Raw genomic sequence first — 17,830 nt, forward strand, 5'->3', positions numbered from 1 at the left:
AGTCTCGAGTAATCTCGTTTTCGTCTCACTCTGATGTTTCCGTCATCGGTTAGAGTGTGACATTAGGCCTCTTGCTCTCTCAGACATATCAATACTCTACATGATTGACGCTACTTGTTAGACCTCTTACTCTCTCAAGTCATTCTCTTGGTTATATCAATACTCTACATGATTGGCGTTACTTGTTAGGCCTCTTGCTCTCTTAGACATATCAATACTCTACATGATTGGCGTTACTTGTTAGACCTCTTACTCTCTCAAGTCATATGGATCGTAAAGAAGTCGAACGTAAAAAAGTAAATACACATATTAAAATAAAAAAAAAATATGTGATGATGTTTACTTGTTTAACATTTCTTTCAAATAACCCATGTCCATATGAACCAAACCAAAGCCAAAGCCCAAGTCCAAAAACAAAAACAAGAACATAAGTTTCCCCCAAAATTGACACCTACCCATTTGAGTCTTGTCTACTGCTACACTCTCTTCTTCCTTTGCTTTCTACATGTACTCATCTATTTGTATCTATACACCCCAGATTTGATTCTCTCTCTCTCTCTCTAATCCCCCCTTTTTCTTGTTTCTTGATGCGCCTTCTTTTGTCCACCACTATTCGATCTGCAATCTCCAACACAAACCCATCTCGAACTTTCAAATTTTTAACCGTTTCATCAATGGCGACAACTCCAAAGCCCAACGAAGAAGGCACAGCTAAGCGTTTCTGGGATAAATTCAGTAAAGAATCGATATTGACGCTGTATACGCCGTTTGTTGTGTCTTTGGCTTCTGGGAATCTTAAACTGGATGTGTTTGGGCATTATGTTGCTCAGGATGTTCATTTTTATAAATGTTTTGCTCAAGCGTGAGTGATATTGATCTGGGTTCTTGATTTTGGGCATTGTGATTTTGATTTTGATTTTGATTTGGGTGTTTGTTTTGTTTTAGGTATGAGTTAGCTGAGGATTGTGCAGATGATGATGATGCTAAAGTTTCGATTGTTGAGTTGAGGAAGAGGGTTCTTCAAGAGCTTAAGAATCATGAATCTTTTGTACAAGTAAGGCCTCACTCTAGTGTAGATTGTGTGTTGTTTATGCAAGTATTGAGTAAATAAATAAATAAATAGATTTTAACAAGTTTTATATGAAAAAACCAGGGGATGGGCTTGTCACTAAGCCCCGTTAGTAGCACCCTATGCAGTTAATCGCGGCGCTATATTGTAGCTGCATTCGTGTCCGCAGGACGTGCGGGCACGCACGAGTTCAACCAAATTCCAACTCAGAAACTCATTTTTTGCATGATATTATAAATTACCAATATCTCAAATATCGGTCCTTGACCGATAACCGATATTTTTCCGCATTAACTGCATTGGTAGCACCAGGTGTTTATTCCCACCAAAGTGGTGCGGTTTGTCGTTGGCATAGCGAGTACAATGGTTAATTGCTATTCTTTGCTAATATAATTCAAGGTGCTTTTGAAAGAATCTAAGACTAGACACTCATATAAACTATAGTAGGATAACGCTGAAACTGTAAGAGAAAGTTTTAGCCAGTCTTTATATGTTAAAATCTAGAAGGAAATTTTGAAAACACCTTCTTTTCATAGTTATACCCTTGGTATATACTGATAAAACGGCTCTTTGTTTGATATTTAAGAAAGCAACGGCAACTCTGGAACATGGGAAGTATGGAATGAGAATTCTGTATTATGATTACGATACCGATATTTGAACATAAACAAATAACTTGCCTCCCCTAAAAATGGTCCTCAGTTTAGTACCCTTCATTCGATTTTACGGCCGTGGTCATTTGGAGTTTTGGACCATTACCTGAGGGTATAATTGGAAATGTAAGTTAGTCGAGGTTTTTCTATAGTCTACGGTGTATACATACAAAATTTCCTGTTTAGAATGCTCTGTTAAACATTACATTATTAGAATGTATGGAGGAATATCTCTTTTTCTAAGCAGTCAATAGCGGGATATCGGTTATCGGGCTCTCCCAAAATAACGGTCCAGAATAGTGGAATCACTATTATCGGCTCTATTGACCGATGTTGGCCGTTATTTTAGATCATGTTTCAAACATTGGCACTTTTGAGTTTTGACTTTAGATATTACGATTAATTTTATATGTTTTATGTTTTATATATGTATACAAATAAATTCTGCATGATAAAAAAAATTACCGGTATCCCACCAGGATAACCTATATCTCAAATAATGGCCCTTGACTGCTATTTGATTTTGGACCGCTATAACTGCATAGCCCCTTTTATAGTATGAATTTTGCATTACTATTTGGTTTTTATCTAAGCAGTCAATAGCGGTGCTATAGCGGTTAGCGGACCTCAGGGTGTGTAGCGGTCCAAATAGCGGTGGCCTATAGCGGTTATAGCAGTAACGGTGTTTGATTGTGTTAATTCTTAAATTAAATACTCCAAAGTTACTATTAGTATTTGATTTGCAACATGTTTTTGATAATGGAATGATATTACTATGAATTTTGATATTACTATTAATATTTTTCAAAGATATATTTATATATATATAAAAATACATAAATTATGCATGGTATAAAAATTACCGCTATAACCTATATATCATATAGCGGACCTTGACTGCTATTCGATTTTGGACCGCTTTAACTGCATAGGTTTTTATATAATGCATTTAAGTTTATATGCACATTAAAATCAAGATCTTATGTTGAAGTAACATGTCATTTAGGAGTGGAATCTTGACTTGTCAAAAGAAACAACACCAAACCCCGCAACCTTAAAGTACACAAATTTCTTGTTAGCGACCGCCTCAGGGAAAGTTGAAGGAATGAAAAGTCCCGGAGAACTGGCCACTCCTTTTGAAAAAACAAAGGTTGCAGCGTATACGCTTGGTGCAATGGCTCCGTCTATGAGGCTTTATGTTTTTCTTGGTAAGGAGCTTAAATCGCTTGTGGATGTTAATGGTGATGAACACCCGTACAAGAAATGGATCGACAAGTACTCCTCTGAAGCTTATCAGGTTTGTATTTACCTTTTCGGTTTCGGTTTGACTTTTAGGGTCAAAGTATTAGCCCGATCAGCAGCTACCACCAAGATTGATATAGCAAAGGCACTATATGTATAAAAAAACATGTCATGTAATTAAAGGTGACACATGGGCGGAGCAGGTGGGTGGTGTAATGGGTCTGAACGGTTGTATTATTTCAATAATAATCTTGTTTTTTTAGTAAAATGCTTTAGGAGGTTTAGGCATCAAAAATACACTTTGGACAACTTTCTACTTGTTTAACCGTTTTCTTTTAGCTACCTTTTAAAACCCGTTTGACCATTGTTGTTAATAGCGAGCATAGCGCCTGCTGTAGTGTTTAGCGTGGTGATGTGGCAATAGGTCGCAATCTGATTTGGCGCCTCCATAGCATGAAAATAGTGGGATTATATGTGTTTTTTATTTTTTGTTTTAATCAAAATAGCAATAAAATATACATATAAAAACAGCGTTATTGATAAAACATACATATAAAATATTTCTTAAATTTTCCTCTAGTGTATCGCTAAACATATAAATAGCGCCAGCTATTTCATCGCTATCACTACGTAGCGTACAGGTAGCTTGACGCTACCGTCCGCTATTCGCTATTAACAACTATGCGTTTGACTCATTATATACAAACATAGCCTTAATAGATTAATGCATGTGTAAATGGGTCAAAGTTCATAGTAACATTTGGGGTAGCTGTAGATTTACTCAAGTAACTTTGAACCATTTGACCCATTACCTGACGTCTTATTTTTTTTCCTTTTTTTTGTTCATTTCCTAATAAAATTAGGCAACAATGCTGGAGACTGAAGACTTGCTGGACAAGTTAAGTGTATCTTTGACGGGTGAAGAGCTTGATACTATGCAAAAACTGTATCACCAAGCATTGAAACTGGAGATGGAATTCTTTTCAGCCCAGCCCGTTGACCAGCAGACCGTTCTTCCATTATCAAAACACCATATTCCTACTGAACATGGTCTCATGCTTTTTTCTGATTTCGACTTGACATGCACAGTGGTGGATTCTTCTGCCATTTTGGCTGAGATTGCAATCGTTACCGCACCGAAATCGGATCAAACTCTGCCTGAAAGTGAAAGTGAAAGTCAACTTGCTAGGATGACCTCCGCTGACTTGAGAAACACGTGGGAGGTACTCTCTCGAGAGTACACGGAAGAGTATGAACAGTGCACCGAAAGTATGTTGGCCAATGAGAAAGGTATGATCTTATATTGTAATTGTTTGTTTGCCATCTTTTGGGGGGGTGCTTGGATGAATTTATTTGAAGTTAGTATTTGTTACATCATTCGTGTTATTAGTTTAGTCATTATTAGATTGTGGAAGCTATAGATTATATGGATATAGGTAGCAAATTAGACCCATTTACATATGAATGTGTTGACTTTGGTTCTATGTAGTTGATATCGGCGAGATACCGGTGGAATATTAGTTATCGGCCCTATACAAAATATCAATGTCAAATATCGGTACAGAATATCGCTTCCGATATTATCAGCGATGTTGACCGAGATATGACTGATATTGACCATTGATGACCGATATTTGACCGTTATTTTGTATACCTTGGTTGATGTGGACTCGGAGGAAGGTTTCAATATTGGCACTTGTGAGTTTTGATATTAATATTATATATGTTTTACATTTCATATATGTGTGTGTGTGTGTGAAAGTTTTAAATACAAATGGGTTTTAACATGGACGGTACGAACTGACCAAAATAACGTGGGTAATTATGTATATAACATGCATAATTAGGGTTAACCAACCTATGCGTAATTTGAGTTTTAAGTCCAGTGACGGATCTAGCAAAAAAATTCAGGGGTATCCGGTTATTTTTTGGATCAAGAGAATCTTTATATAAAACCAAAAAAAAAAATTTACATTACGGAGACGGAGTTGAGGGGTAGCACACTAGCACGGGCTACCCTTGCTTGTTCACTGAATCCGCCCTTGGTTTTAACCATGCGTAATTTTTCATGTTTGATGGCATGCGAGATTTGAATTTTGTAACGTGCGTAATTATGTATATAACATGCGTAATTTTGAAATGTGGACTTTGTACGCTTTGCACGTTAAGCGGTTATTGTACGATACCCCAACCCTATATATATATAGGGTTAGGATCGTGTGAGAAGCACTAAGCTAATTGAGAAACTTAAGAAGCATTCTGGACCACACATTTTCCCTAAGCTTTTTGTAATATACACATATATATAGTTTAAAATTGACTATATACATATGTGTATAATTCAAGATTTGACAATATACATATACAATATAGTCAATTTTAAACTATACATATGTGTATATTACGAAAAGCTTAGGGAAATATGTGGTCCAGAATGCTTCTCAAGTTTCTCCAATAGGGTGGACTTCTCTTAGGATCCCTACCCTATATATATAGAGAGAGAGGTTGGTTAACATACAAAATGGCTTAACGTACATTGTGTACGCAATGTATTATCAACATGCGAATTTGTAGTTTCATGTGTAAATACGATTTCCCTTTAATAAATATACATGCGATTTTATATTCTTACTTTTATACATGCGATTTCACAAACTCACTGCACATGCGATTTTCATTTTTCAAAACATAACGTGCGATTTTGCCTCCCGTACGCAATGTACGTTAAGGCATATTGTACGATATACTTTTTCTATATATATACGCACATATAAATTCTACATGATATTAAAATATTGCCACTTTTGTGTTTTGATATTTCTATTAATATTATATATGTTTTACGTTTCATAATGCATGTATTCTGCATGATATTATGTACGTGTGTGTGTATATTCTGCATGTTATTAAAATTACCGATATCCCACCGCGATAACCTATATAGCCCAAATATCGGCCCCTTGACCAATATTTGATTTTGGACCGCATTAACTGTATAGCTTATCGTCCCTAGTTGCAGCTAGTATCGAACTGTTTGTTTAGATCCGAATATATAATCTCATAACAAACAAATAATCATAAGCAGAAGTGGCTGCACCGAATTAAGCATATTTATTTAATGGCTTTGTAGTTGAGGTTTTCAATTATGAGGGACTGAAGACAGCACTTGAACAACTATCGGGATTTGAGAAAAGGGCAAACATGAGAGTGATTGAATCAAATGTACTCAAGGGTTTGAATCTTGAAGATATTAAGCGTGCCGGTGAACGTCTTATTCTCCATGATGGCTGCATGCATTTCTTTCATACCATCACCAACAACCAAAGTTTAAACGTTAATGTCCATGTCTTGTCGTATTGCTGGTGTGCTGATCTTATTCGGTCAACTTTCTCGTCAGGTATGATCGATCATCTTCACTTCTAAATGATCTTATCATTTGTGTTCTTACTTGTTATTTGACATTTAATTTTAGATATTGACGTTGTAAATAGACCATCGTTCTTGCAAAAATGTACAGAAAAAGTGTAACACCCCCAAAATACCACCTGCGGAAACCCCCGCGAGGCGTGTTACACATCAGAGTCTGAGCCACCAATCACATTGAACCAATAGAAAATACTTAATAAAACATGTTATCAAACCAATAATGTCGAGTAGCGGAAGCATATAATAAATTGTTTTGTAATCGTTTCATAATAATTCAAAACCAAAGTGTCAATACTAGCAATCTCATAGCTTCGATCCATGACAACTCCAGCACTCCCAGATAGCAAGTCCACGCTCCACAGTTAACGACCTACAAGCATGCAACAAGTGTGTCAGACTACGCTGGTGAGTTCAAGGTATTGCGTACGTGTGAAGTTACCGGGTATTAGTTAAGTCAACTCGTTGTATGTTTCTGATATCGTTGTTAATTCGTTTGTTGTACCGTATGCAGCGTCAATGATGGGAATGCCTAACTCCAATGCCCCACAGGCATTGGTAAAGTCAAGGTATCAAACAACCTTGACCAACTGTAGGAGGTCTTATATCCGCGTTACAAGTTGTCCCAGTAATTAGTTCACGCCCGTCCTTACGGCCCGGTGTGAGGGTGCCAAACCTAATAGCGCTATCAACTAATTACCCCATTGCCTTACAGGCAATCCGGTAAATGATTGTTTCTATGTTTCAGTTGTTTACCCCAAGTTTTCCTTCCAAATGTTTATCAGATGTCCCAAACCACCGGGACGCATGCTTGAGAAAATGCAATGAACTCACCTGGGGTTGCTCGGTATGATTCACACAGTTCAATTAAGTTAATAAGCAATCAACCACGTCCTACCAAAGTTATCATACCAATCAGATTCGCATTCAAGTATTGCACGTAAGTTCCACACGTATAATAACAGGCTGTGCAAGTATTCAACATGGTATTCCACGTAACCAATCACGTAAACAAGCATCACGTAAACAGACAGTGTCCAAGTGTTCAGCCCAATCTGTTGGGCTCGTATTTGTGCAGGCCCAACAACAGCATGTACGATTACATGGTCTCGAGTCGCAACAAGGAAAGGTCCCGAGTCGCAACCAGCGATCTCGAGTCGCAACCAAAGGCGGTTACGAGTCGCAACGGGACTCGCAACTGGGGTCTCGGCTTGTCATGGTCCGGTTACGAGTCGCAACAGGACTCGCAACCGTGGTTTCGGTTCATGCTGTTCGTGTCGGTGTGTGTGTTGGTTTCGACTCGCAACCGTGTGTGGTTTCGAGTCGCAATGGGAGATCCCGACTCGCAACCTCCTGTCGTAACCGGATGTGTAACTGATTTCCTGATTTACAGCTCATAATTTCCGTAACTGATTATGCACAAATTTGGAAATTCAATCATGATCAATTAACAGTTTTGTTTATCATCAAAATGGATCAAACAGCAGTTTCTAAACAGAATCATGTATGTTCATATTATCATCATCAAGAACAGTGGATCGGATCATGTGACAATCGATTTCATAAACTATCAAGCAACCTAAATCATGTTCCCAAATCATAACATCACAACCGGTTAACAAACATCATATCCGATTAGATACAAACATGGCCGATTCATGAACATTAACAGTTAACATCATAATCAAACATATTATCATGCAACAATACTCACAAGAACTTTCATATAACAACCAATTCCTCAACAATATTCAAACCATCAATAAACATAACAATCACTAACCGAATTAAAGAAGAGACAAGAATGATCCTCGGTTGTAGGGTGTGGGTGTGTCGCCGGGTTCCAAGTAGCCGAGAGGGAGAGAGAGTTCTTTAGGGTTTGTGTGTGTTTGTGAGATAATTGTAACAAATGAGAGAACTTCCTCCACTAGTGAGTGTTTACACGGTTTAAGAGAGTGGGCCGTCCCCTCATCGGGCCGCCCTAACGGTCTCGAGTCCATCAATCATGGACCGAATGAGTTGTGTAGGCAAATGGGTCGTGTATTCGGGTTATGTAACATATAACATATATCACGATTTCACATAAAACACATATATCATGTTATTCACTAATGTTCACACAATCACGTAATGTTACACAAAACAGGTTCGAAATACGAGTTGTCACAGTATCCCCAACTAAAAGGAAATTTCGTCCCGAAATTTGGTACGCACTCACTAACGTAAGCTATACAGGTTAAAGCTAGGTAGGTTACATCGTTTGCTGGTTTTCCTGGGGTGTCACATCCTCCCCAACTTGAATGGGAATTTCGTCCCGAAATTCGCTAGTTGCCTCAACTCTAGGTTCACTAGGTTCTGCCTGATCTGTGGGAAACAAATGTGGATACTTAAGTTTCATCTGGTCCTCGCGTTCCCACGTGAACTCTGGACCCCGTCTCGAGTTCCAACGAACTCTGACAATCGGTATGCGGCTGTGCTTACGAACTTTGACTTCCCGATCCATGATTTCAATTGGTTCTTCGACAAACTGCAATTTGTCGTCTATCTTTAGTTCTTGGAATGGTACTACTAGTGTTTCGTCAACCAAACACTTCTTTAGCTGTGATACATGAAATACATCATGGACATTACCCAACTCAGCAGGTAATTCCAACCTGTAGGCCACCTTTCCAATCCGTTCTAAAATTTTGAAGGGTCCTACATAACGAGGGTTTAGTTTGCCGCGTTTCCCAAAACGCACCACACCCTTCCAGGGTGAGACCTTTAGCATAACTCGGTCATTAACTTCGAATTCCAACGGCTTACTACGCTTGTCAGCGTAACTTTTCTGACGATCGCGAGCTGCGGCCATACGGTTTCTGATCTGCACGATGCTTTCTGATGCTTCAAGGACAAACTCAGGTCCTGTGATCTGACTATCTCCCACCTCATGCCAACAGAGAGGTGAACGACATTTCCGTCCGTACAGTGCTTCGAACGGAGCTGCCTTAATACTTGAATGGTAGCTGTTGTTGTAGGAGAATTCTATCAACGGTAGGTGTTTCTCCCATCCTTTTCCAAAGTCGAGTACGCATGCTCGAAGCATGTCTTCAAGTGTTTGGATGGTGCGCTCGCTTTGACCATCCGTCTGCGGGTGATAAGCGGTACTCATGTCGAGTTGGGAACCAAACGATTTATGCATAGACTGCCATAACTCTGAAGTGAAACGCGGATCACGGTCTGAAATGATAGAAGTTGGCACTCCATGCCTAGCAACCACTTCCTTGAGATACACTGCTGCCAGCTGAGAAAACTTGTCCGTTTCCTTGATTGCTAGGAAGTGTGCTGATTTCGTGAGGCGATCAACAATCACCCAAATAGTGTCATTCCCAGCCTGAGTTCTTGGTAGTCCTGTCACGAAATCCATAGCGATCTGTTCCCACTTCCATGTGGGTATCTCTGGTTGCTGCAGTAGACCTGAGGGCTTTTGATGTTCTGCTTTGACTTTAGCACAAGTCAAACATTTGCTGACGTAGGTTGCTATATGAGCCTTCATGCTGGGCCACCAGTAAGTAGTTTTCAGGTCGTGGTACATCTTATCTGATCCAGGATGTACGGAGTAACGTGACTTATGTGCCTCTTCCATTACAAGTTCCCGTAAGTTGCCAAAGAGCGGGACCCAAATGCGTCCAGTTACGTAGTAAGCGCCGTCTCCCTTTTGTTCTAGTCGTTGTCTCGAGCCACGTAAAGCTTCAGCTCGAACATTCTCTGGTTTCAACGCTTCTAACTGAGCGTCTCGTATCTGGGAAGGGAGATTGGACTGAATCGTGAGTTGCAATGCTCGCACACGCCTAGGTGCGTTATCCTTCCTGCTGAGGGCGTCGGCTACAACGTTCGCCTTGCCCGGGTGATACTTGATGGCACATTCATAATCGTTCAATAACTCCACCCATCGTCGTTGTCGCATATTCAACTCTTTCTGGTCGAAGATGTGCTGGAGACTCCTATGGTCGGTGTAGATGGTGCATTTGGTACCGTACAGATAGTGTCTCCAAATCTTCAACGCAAACACCACCGCTCCTAGCTCCAAGTCGTGTGTCGTGTAGTTCTTCTCGTGCACCTTCAGTTGTCGAGAAGCATAAGCGATCACCTTCTCGCGTTGCATCAACACGCAACCGAGACCCTGAATTGACGCGTCACAATAAACCACAAAATCTTCGGTGCCCTCTGGCAAAGACAAGATCGGTGCACTGCAAAGTTTCTGTTTTAACATCTGGAAGGCCTCTTCCTGCTTCGTTCCCCACGAGTACGCCGTGTGCTTCTGTGTCAGTGAGGTGAGAGGTTGCGCGATTTTCGAGAAGTCTTTAATAAACCTTCGATAGTATCCGGCGAGACCAAGAAATTGACGTACCTCAGACGGAGTCTTTGGTGCCGCCCAATTCTTAACTGCATCCACCTTCGCAGGGTCCACATGTATCCCTTTCTCGTTAACAACGTGCCCAAGGAAATGCACTTCCCGAATCCAAAAGTCGCACTTAGAAAACTTTGCATACAGTTGTTCCCTCCTCAAGAGTTCCAAGATGAGACGTAGGTGACGCTCGTGATCTTCCTTGTTCTTGGAGTAGACCAAGATGTCGTCGATAAACACTATAACAAACTCGTCGAGATATGGCTTGCACACGCGGTTCATAAGATCCATGAAAACTGCTGGTGCATTGGTCAATCCAAACGGCATGACCAAAAACTCATAGTGCCCGTAGCGCGTTCGAAAGGCTGTCTTGGGAACATCCTCTTCCCTAACCCTTACCTGGTGATAACCCGACCTTAAGTCGATCTTTGAATAGAAACTCGACCCTTGCAACTGGTCGAACAAGTCGTCGATACGTGGTAACGGATAGCGGTTCTTAATGGTCACCTTGTTGAGCTCTCGATAGTCGATACACATACGGAATGACCCGTCTTTCTTCTTTACGAACAAAACTGGGGCTCCCCAAGGCGAAGAACTGGGTCGAATAAAGCCCCTGTCCAACAACTCCTGCAGTTGATTAGACAGTTCCTGTAACTCTCCTGGTGCTAACCGGTAAGGAGCTCGAGCAATTGGAGCTGCTCCCGGTGCAAGGTCAATTTGAAATTCTACTTGACGGTGAGGAGGTAACCCTGGTAGCTCCTCTGGAAATACATCAGCGAATTCTCGCACTACTGGGAGATCCTCAATCTTACTCTCTTCAGACTGAGCGTTGGTAACTAGCGCTAACAGTGCAGGATACCCCTTTTGTAGATACTGTTGTGCACGCATGGCCGTGATAATCCCAACCATCGTCCCACTACGATGTCCTTGAACTAACAGTGACTCTCCATCAGGGAGAGGAATACGCAAAATCTTCTCCTTACATAGAATTTCTGCCTGGTGCTTAGACAACCAATCCATGCCTACCACTATGTCAAAACTACCGAGCGTAACGGGAAGGAGGTCAATATCAAACACCTGACCCACGAGATCTAGTTTGCACCCAAAAAGGACGTTCGAGGCTTCTATCGTCTTACCATCTGCTAGTTCTACTACTTGTTTAACCTCTAAGGGTGTTGGGGTTATCCCTAATCGTTGACTAAACTCTAGGGACACGTAACTCCAATCGGCACCCGAATCAAATAATACAGAAGCAATACGATCGTTAACAGGAAACGTACCAGTTACAACGTTGCCGTCATTCCTGGCATCCCCTGCTCCAAGCTGAAACACTCTGCCCCGAGCACCATTACCCCCGTTGTTGCCGTTATTGTTGTTGTTTCCAGCATTGTTGTTATTCGGGCGGTTGTTGTTGTCGTTGGCGTTCTGGTTTAACTGAGGACAATCCCGTTTAAAGTGGCCCTCATCCCCGCATTGAAAGCACCCCTTCCTGAAACCCTGGTTCTGCTGGGGTGGTTGTCCCTGTTGTCTCTGATTCTGCTGGTTCTGTTGCTGCTGGTGCCTGGGCTGTGAAGCCCTGCAATCCTTGGCCTCATGGCCCACTTTACCACACCTGCGACACGTGCGACTACATGGCCCGAAATGATGGTAGCCACACTTATTACACTGTGGTTTCTTTCCTGCATACGAGCCCTGACTTTGACCACTTCCCTGGCCTTGATTGACAGACGACGACTGGCTGATGTTGCGGTTGCTGTTGTCTGGCCTTTTCTGATTTTGGCCAGCACTGGATGCCTTGTCATAATCACTCCACTTCCGCTTGTTATCATTAGCAGACGCAGTGGCAGTGGGTGTAGCAGCAGCAGTGGCTGAAATGCGCGGAGGTAACGATCCGCTCTCCACCTCTTGATCCACAATCTTGTGAGTCAGACGAACGATCTGTGTCAAATCATTGAGATGGGCTGCAGTGACCAAGCTCTTCACACGCGGAGGTAACCCTCTAATGAATAACTCAATTCTCCTAGGCATAGGCCGGGACAAGTTTGGGCACATGTCGGCCAGTTCGTATTGTCGCTTCACATACGCTTCAACTTCCGACCCAACCATCTTCAAGTTGTAATACTCGTTTTCCAGTTTCTCGATTTCATCCCGAGGACAGTACTCCTCCCTGATCAGTTCTTTAAAATCTTCCCAAGTTGTGGCATTCGCTGCCTCAATGCCCAACAACTGCACTTGGGCGTTCCACCATGTTAGGGCACCATCAGCCAAGGTACCCGCAGCATATTTCACCCTGTCCCCGGCGGGACAGTTACAGATAGCAAACACGGATTCTGCTTTTTCGAACCATCTTAGGAGTCCCACAGCCCCTTCAGTCCCGGTGAAGGTCTGTGGCTTGCAGTCCATAAACATTTTGAAGGTACACACAGGCTGGTTAGGTTGGGGTTGCGCTTGTTGACCTAAATAACGGGAGGAAACACATTATAGGAATGAAAAGACGTGTATGTGGTATAAGAATAAGGAGTACTTGGTACATTCCGTACCAGCTTGATAGGCTGCTAGAGCCTCAGCCACGCGGGTATTGATTAGGTCAGTCAACTCAGCCTGAGTCATGTTGATGTTGCCACGTCCGTGTCCTCGTCCACTCATGTTTCTATAGTTGGGAATAAACCGGTTTAGAAATCGAAACGAGATGGAAGTCAGGTGTCATACAGATATCTATATACTACCAAGTTTGCACATAGTAAGGCAGAACCCTTCTCACGCTCGATAAGCCTCACTGGGACTTGCATGCACCTCGCGTTATTATTAAGTGTGCACCCATAATAATAAGGCGATTTGCATGTTCATCTCAGAGCCTCTTAGCTTGCGCTCGAAGTTTCCCCCGTTCAAATAACACAACAGCTGATATCATAGTTCTATGGTTCACATGAGTCGAAGAGTAGTGTCACACTATCAAGTCACTATGGTGTTTAATGTATCAGTTCATATACGTTGTGGGTGTGTGACTGCTAAGCAAGTAATGTATAAAGTGAGAGAGAAGCGAACCTTGCAATCTGGTGCTGAGTGTCATGATCGATTGTCGAAGTTGTTCGGTTATAGTCTGGTTTTACAAAACGTTTTAAAACCTAGTTCACTATAACCAGTGGCTCTGATACCAAACTGTAACACCCCCAAAATACCACCTGCGGAAACCCCCGCGAGGCGTGTTACACATCAGAGTCTGAGCCACCAATCACATTGAACCAATAGAAAATACTTAATAAAACATGTTATCAAACCAATAATGTCGAGTAGCGGAAGCATATAATAAATTGTTTTGTAATCGTTTCATAATAATTCAAAACCAAAGTGTCAATACTAGCAATCTCATAGCTTCGATCCATGACAACTCCAGCACTCCCAGATAGCAAGTCCACGCTCCACAGTTAACGACCTACAAGCATGCAACAAGTGTGTCAGACTACGCTGGTGAGTTCAAGGTATTGCGTACGTGTGAAGTTACCGGGTATTAGTTAAGTCAACTCGTTGTATGTTTCTGATATCGTTGTTAATTCGTTTGTTGTACCGTATGCAGCGTCAATGATGGGAATGCCTAACTCCAATGCCCCACAGGCATTGGTAAAGTCAAGGTATCAAACAACCTTGACCAACTGTAGGAGGTCTTATATCCGCGTTACAAGTTGTCCCAGTAATTAGTTCACGCCCGTCCTTACGGCCCGGTGTGAGGGTGCCAAACCTAATAGCGCTATCAACTAATTACCCCATTGCCTTACAGGCAATCCGGTAAATGATTGTTTCTATGTTTCAGTTGTTTACCCCAAGTTTTCCTTCCAAATGTTTATCAGATGTCCCAAACCACCGGGACGCATGCTTGAGAAAATGCAATGAACTCACCTGGGGTTGCTCGGTATGATTCACACAGTTCAATTAAGTTAATAAGCAATCAACCACGTCCTACCAAAGTTATCATACCAATCAGATTCGCATTCAAGTATTGCACGTAAGTTCCACACGTATAATAACAGGCTGTGCAAGTATTCAACATGGTATTCCACGTAACCAATCACGTAAACAAGCATCACGTAAACAGACAGTGTCCAAGTGTTCAGCCCAATCTGTTGGGCTCGTATTTGTGCAGGCCCAACAACAGCATGTACGATTACATGGTCTCGAGTCGCAACAAGGAAAGGTCCCGAGTCGCAACCAGCGATCTCGAGTCGCAACCAAAGGCGGTTACGAGTCGCAACGGGACTCGCAACTGGGGTCTCGGCTTGTCATGGTCCGGTTACGAGTCGCAACAGGACTCGCAACCGTGGTTTCGGTTCATGCTGTTCGTGTCGGTGTGTGTGTTGGTTTCGACTCGCAACCGTGTGTGGTTTCGAGTCGCAATGGGAGATCCCGACTCGCAACCTCCTGTCGTAACCGGATGTGTAACTGATTTCCTGATTTACAGCTCATAATTTCCGTAACTGATTATGCACAAATTTGGAAATTCAATCATGATCAATTAACAGTTTTGTTTATCATCAAAATGGATCAAACAGCAGTTTCTAAACAGAATCATGTATGTTCATATTATCATCATCAAGAACAGTGGATCGGATCATGTGACAATCGATTTCATAAACTATCAAGCAACCTAAATCATGTTCCCAAATCATAACATCACAACCGGTTAACAAACATCATATCCGATTAGATACAAACATGGCCGATTCATGAACATTAACAGTTAACATCATAATCAAACATATTATCATGCAACAATACTCACAAGAACTTTCATATAACAACCAATTCCTCAACAATATTCAAACCATCAATAAACATAACAATCACTAACCGAATTAAAGAAGAGACAAGAATGATCCTCGGTTGTAGGGTGTGGGTGTGTCGCCGGGTTCCAAGTAGCCGAGAGGGAGAGAGAGTTCTTTAGGGTTTGTGTGTGTTTGTGAGATAATTGTAACAAATGAGAGAACTTCCTCCACTAGTGAGTGTTTACACGGTTTAAGAGAGTGGGCCGTCCCCTCATCGGGCCGCCCTAACGGTCTCGAGTCCATCAATCATGGACCGAATGAGTTGTGTAGGCAAATGGGTCGTGTATTCGGGTTATGTAACATATAACATATATCACGATTTCACATAAAACACATATATCATGTTATTCACTAATGTTCACACAATCACGTAATGTTACACAAAACAGGTTCGAAATACGAGTTGTCACAAAAAGAATAATCGTTTAAAAAGTCTAGGTGATCACCATAATAGTCGTTTAACCCATTCATATTATATTTTATTTTTAAGTAAATTGCCAAAATCGTCCCTGAGGTTTGTGCGTGTTTGCCAATTTCATCCAAAACAACTTTTTTGTACAATATTGCCCGTCACCTTTGTGATTTTTGCCATTTTCATCCAAATGTCTAATTTGCTTTATATTTTCTGTCAAATATTTGGATGAAAATGCCAAAAAATCCGAAATCTCAGGGACGCTTTTGGCAAAAAAGTTGGACGTTTGGATGAAAATGACAAAAAATCACAAAAGTGAGGGGCAATATTGTACAAAAAAGTTGTTTTGGATGAAACTGGCAAACACACCCAAACCTGAGGGACGATTTTGACAATTTACTCTTTATTTTTTTACAATATGTTTTATGTCATAAGTTATTTTCGGTGTGCATTTTATGCCATAATTATAACTTAAAAAATAGAAGTTGGCATCAGCTTTTATAATTAAAAAATAATTGTATTATATACATTTGTGTTTTTTTAGTAAAATTTCAATTTTAATATATTAATCTGCTTTAAAAAAATAAAAAATTTCTGGTTGAACAAGTCGAGTTCGGGTCAACCCACGAATATTCGGGTCGTGTTCAGGTTCAAATGTATGACACGATTTTCGGGTTCATCAAAAAATTTCAGGTTTGGGTCGGGTTGAACCCGTGAACACGGGCTGTTTAGCACCCCTAGCCGTGAGGTACATGGTCAGCATTTTCTTAATTTTTTAAATTCAAAAAAAGCTGGACGCAAAAGTGTAGATGGGCCAACTCAAACCCGGGGTTGCCCGATTCACCCATTACTTAACCTAACCGACCCATTCAACTCTTATGATATAACTCATCTTGCAACACATTTGTTTTATTAAATGAACAGGGGGCTTACCGACAATGCAAGTACATGCGAACGAGTTCAAGTACGAAAACTCTCTATCCACTGGCGAAATCATCAAAAAGGTCGAGTCACCCATTGACAAGCTTCAAGCTTTTACCGACATTCTGAAAAACAGCGACAAAGCCAATCTGACAATTTACATTGGGGACTCGGTTGGTGACTTGCTTTGCCTTCTCGAAGCTGATATAGGCATAGTTATTGGCTCAAGTTCAAGCCTTAGAAGAATTGCAAGCCATTATGGTGTTTCGTTTGTTCCACTGTTACCCGCTTTAGTGAAGAAACAAAGAGAGTACGTCGAAGGAGGCGTTTTTAGTTGGAAGGGGCTATCGGGGGTGCTATATACAGTTTCTAGTTGGGCTGAAGTACATTCTTTCATCGTCGGTTCTTGAAATGAAAGCGTCTTATGTGTAGTTGTAGCATAGAATGAAGATACAACTTCTGATGGCTGATTTTATTGTGGGCCATACATTATCATAAATCTTGCGTATTTTCGTCTCGCAACAGGATTTTCTGCTTACATACAAGTAGCATCAAGTGGGTATGAATGTTTTCGCGATGTTGCCGACTTTTTGTTGAGGACTTTTGACTTGGTTGTTGCAGGCAGAGAGTTTGTGTTGTGGAGATGAATGGCTGGGAGGATCTATTGTCATAATTCAAAGTTTTGAGTTTGTTTCCACTTGATAATATTCAGATTTTGATTCAATTTTTTGGTTGGTAAATATGTGATGAAACCACCTATTGATATGGTAATGCTGGAAAAGTTCTCATTAACATTAGTGTTCCTATCATTTTCTTATTTTGGTATAGTATATTTATAACTAAGAGTAAATTAAGATTTTGGCCCCTGTGGTTATATTACTTTTACCCTTTTAGCCCAAAAAAGAT

At 41.1% G+C, this 17,830-nt stretch overlaps 1 protein-coding gene across 1 annotated transcript; it reads left to right on the plus strand.

The window, feature by feature from the left end:
* Positions 1 to 439: 439 nt before the first annotated feature.
* Positions 440 to 17,721, plus strand: LOC110889559 (bifunctional TH2 protein, mitochondrial). Its single transcript, XM_022137113.2, has 6 exons — positions 440 to 862; positions 946 to 1,054; positions 2,729 to 3,019; positions 3,828 to 4,254; positions 6,095 to 6,361; positions 16,928 to 17,721. The coding sequence occupies exons 1-6, from the start codon at positions 588 to 590 to the stop codon at positions 17,332 to 17,334; spliced, it is 1,776 nt and encodes a 591-aa protein (XP_021992805.1). The 5' UTR covers positions 440 to 587; the 3' UTR covers positions 17,335 to 17,721.
* Positions 17,722 to 17,830: the final 109 nt, after the last annotated feature.

Source organism: Helianthus annuus, chromosome 6, assembly GCF_002127325.2.
Source record: "Helianthus annuus cultivar XRQ/B chromosome 6, HanXRQr2.0-SUNRISE, whole genome shotgun sequence".
Taxonomy (NCBI): Eukaryota; Viridiplantae; Streptophyta; class Magnoliopsida; order Asterales; family Asteraceae; genus Helianthus; species Helianthus annuus.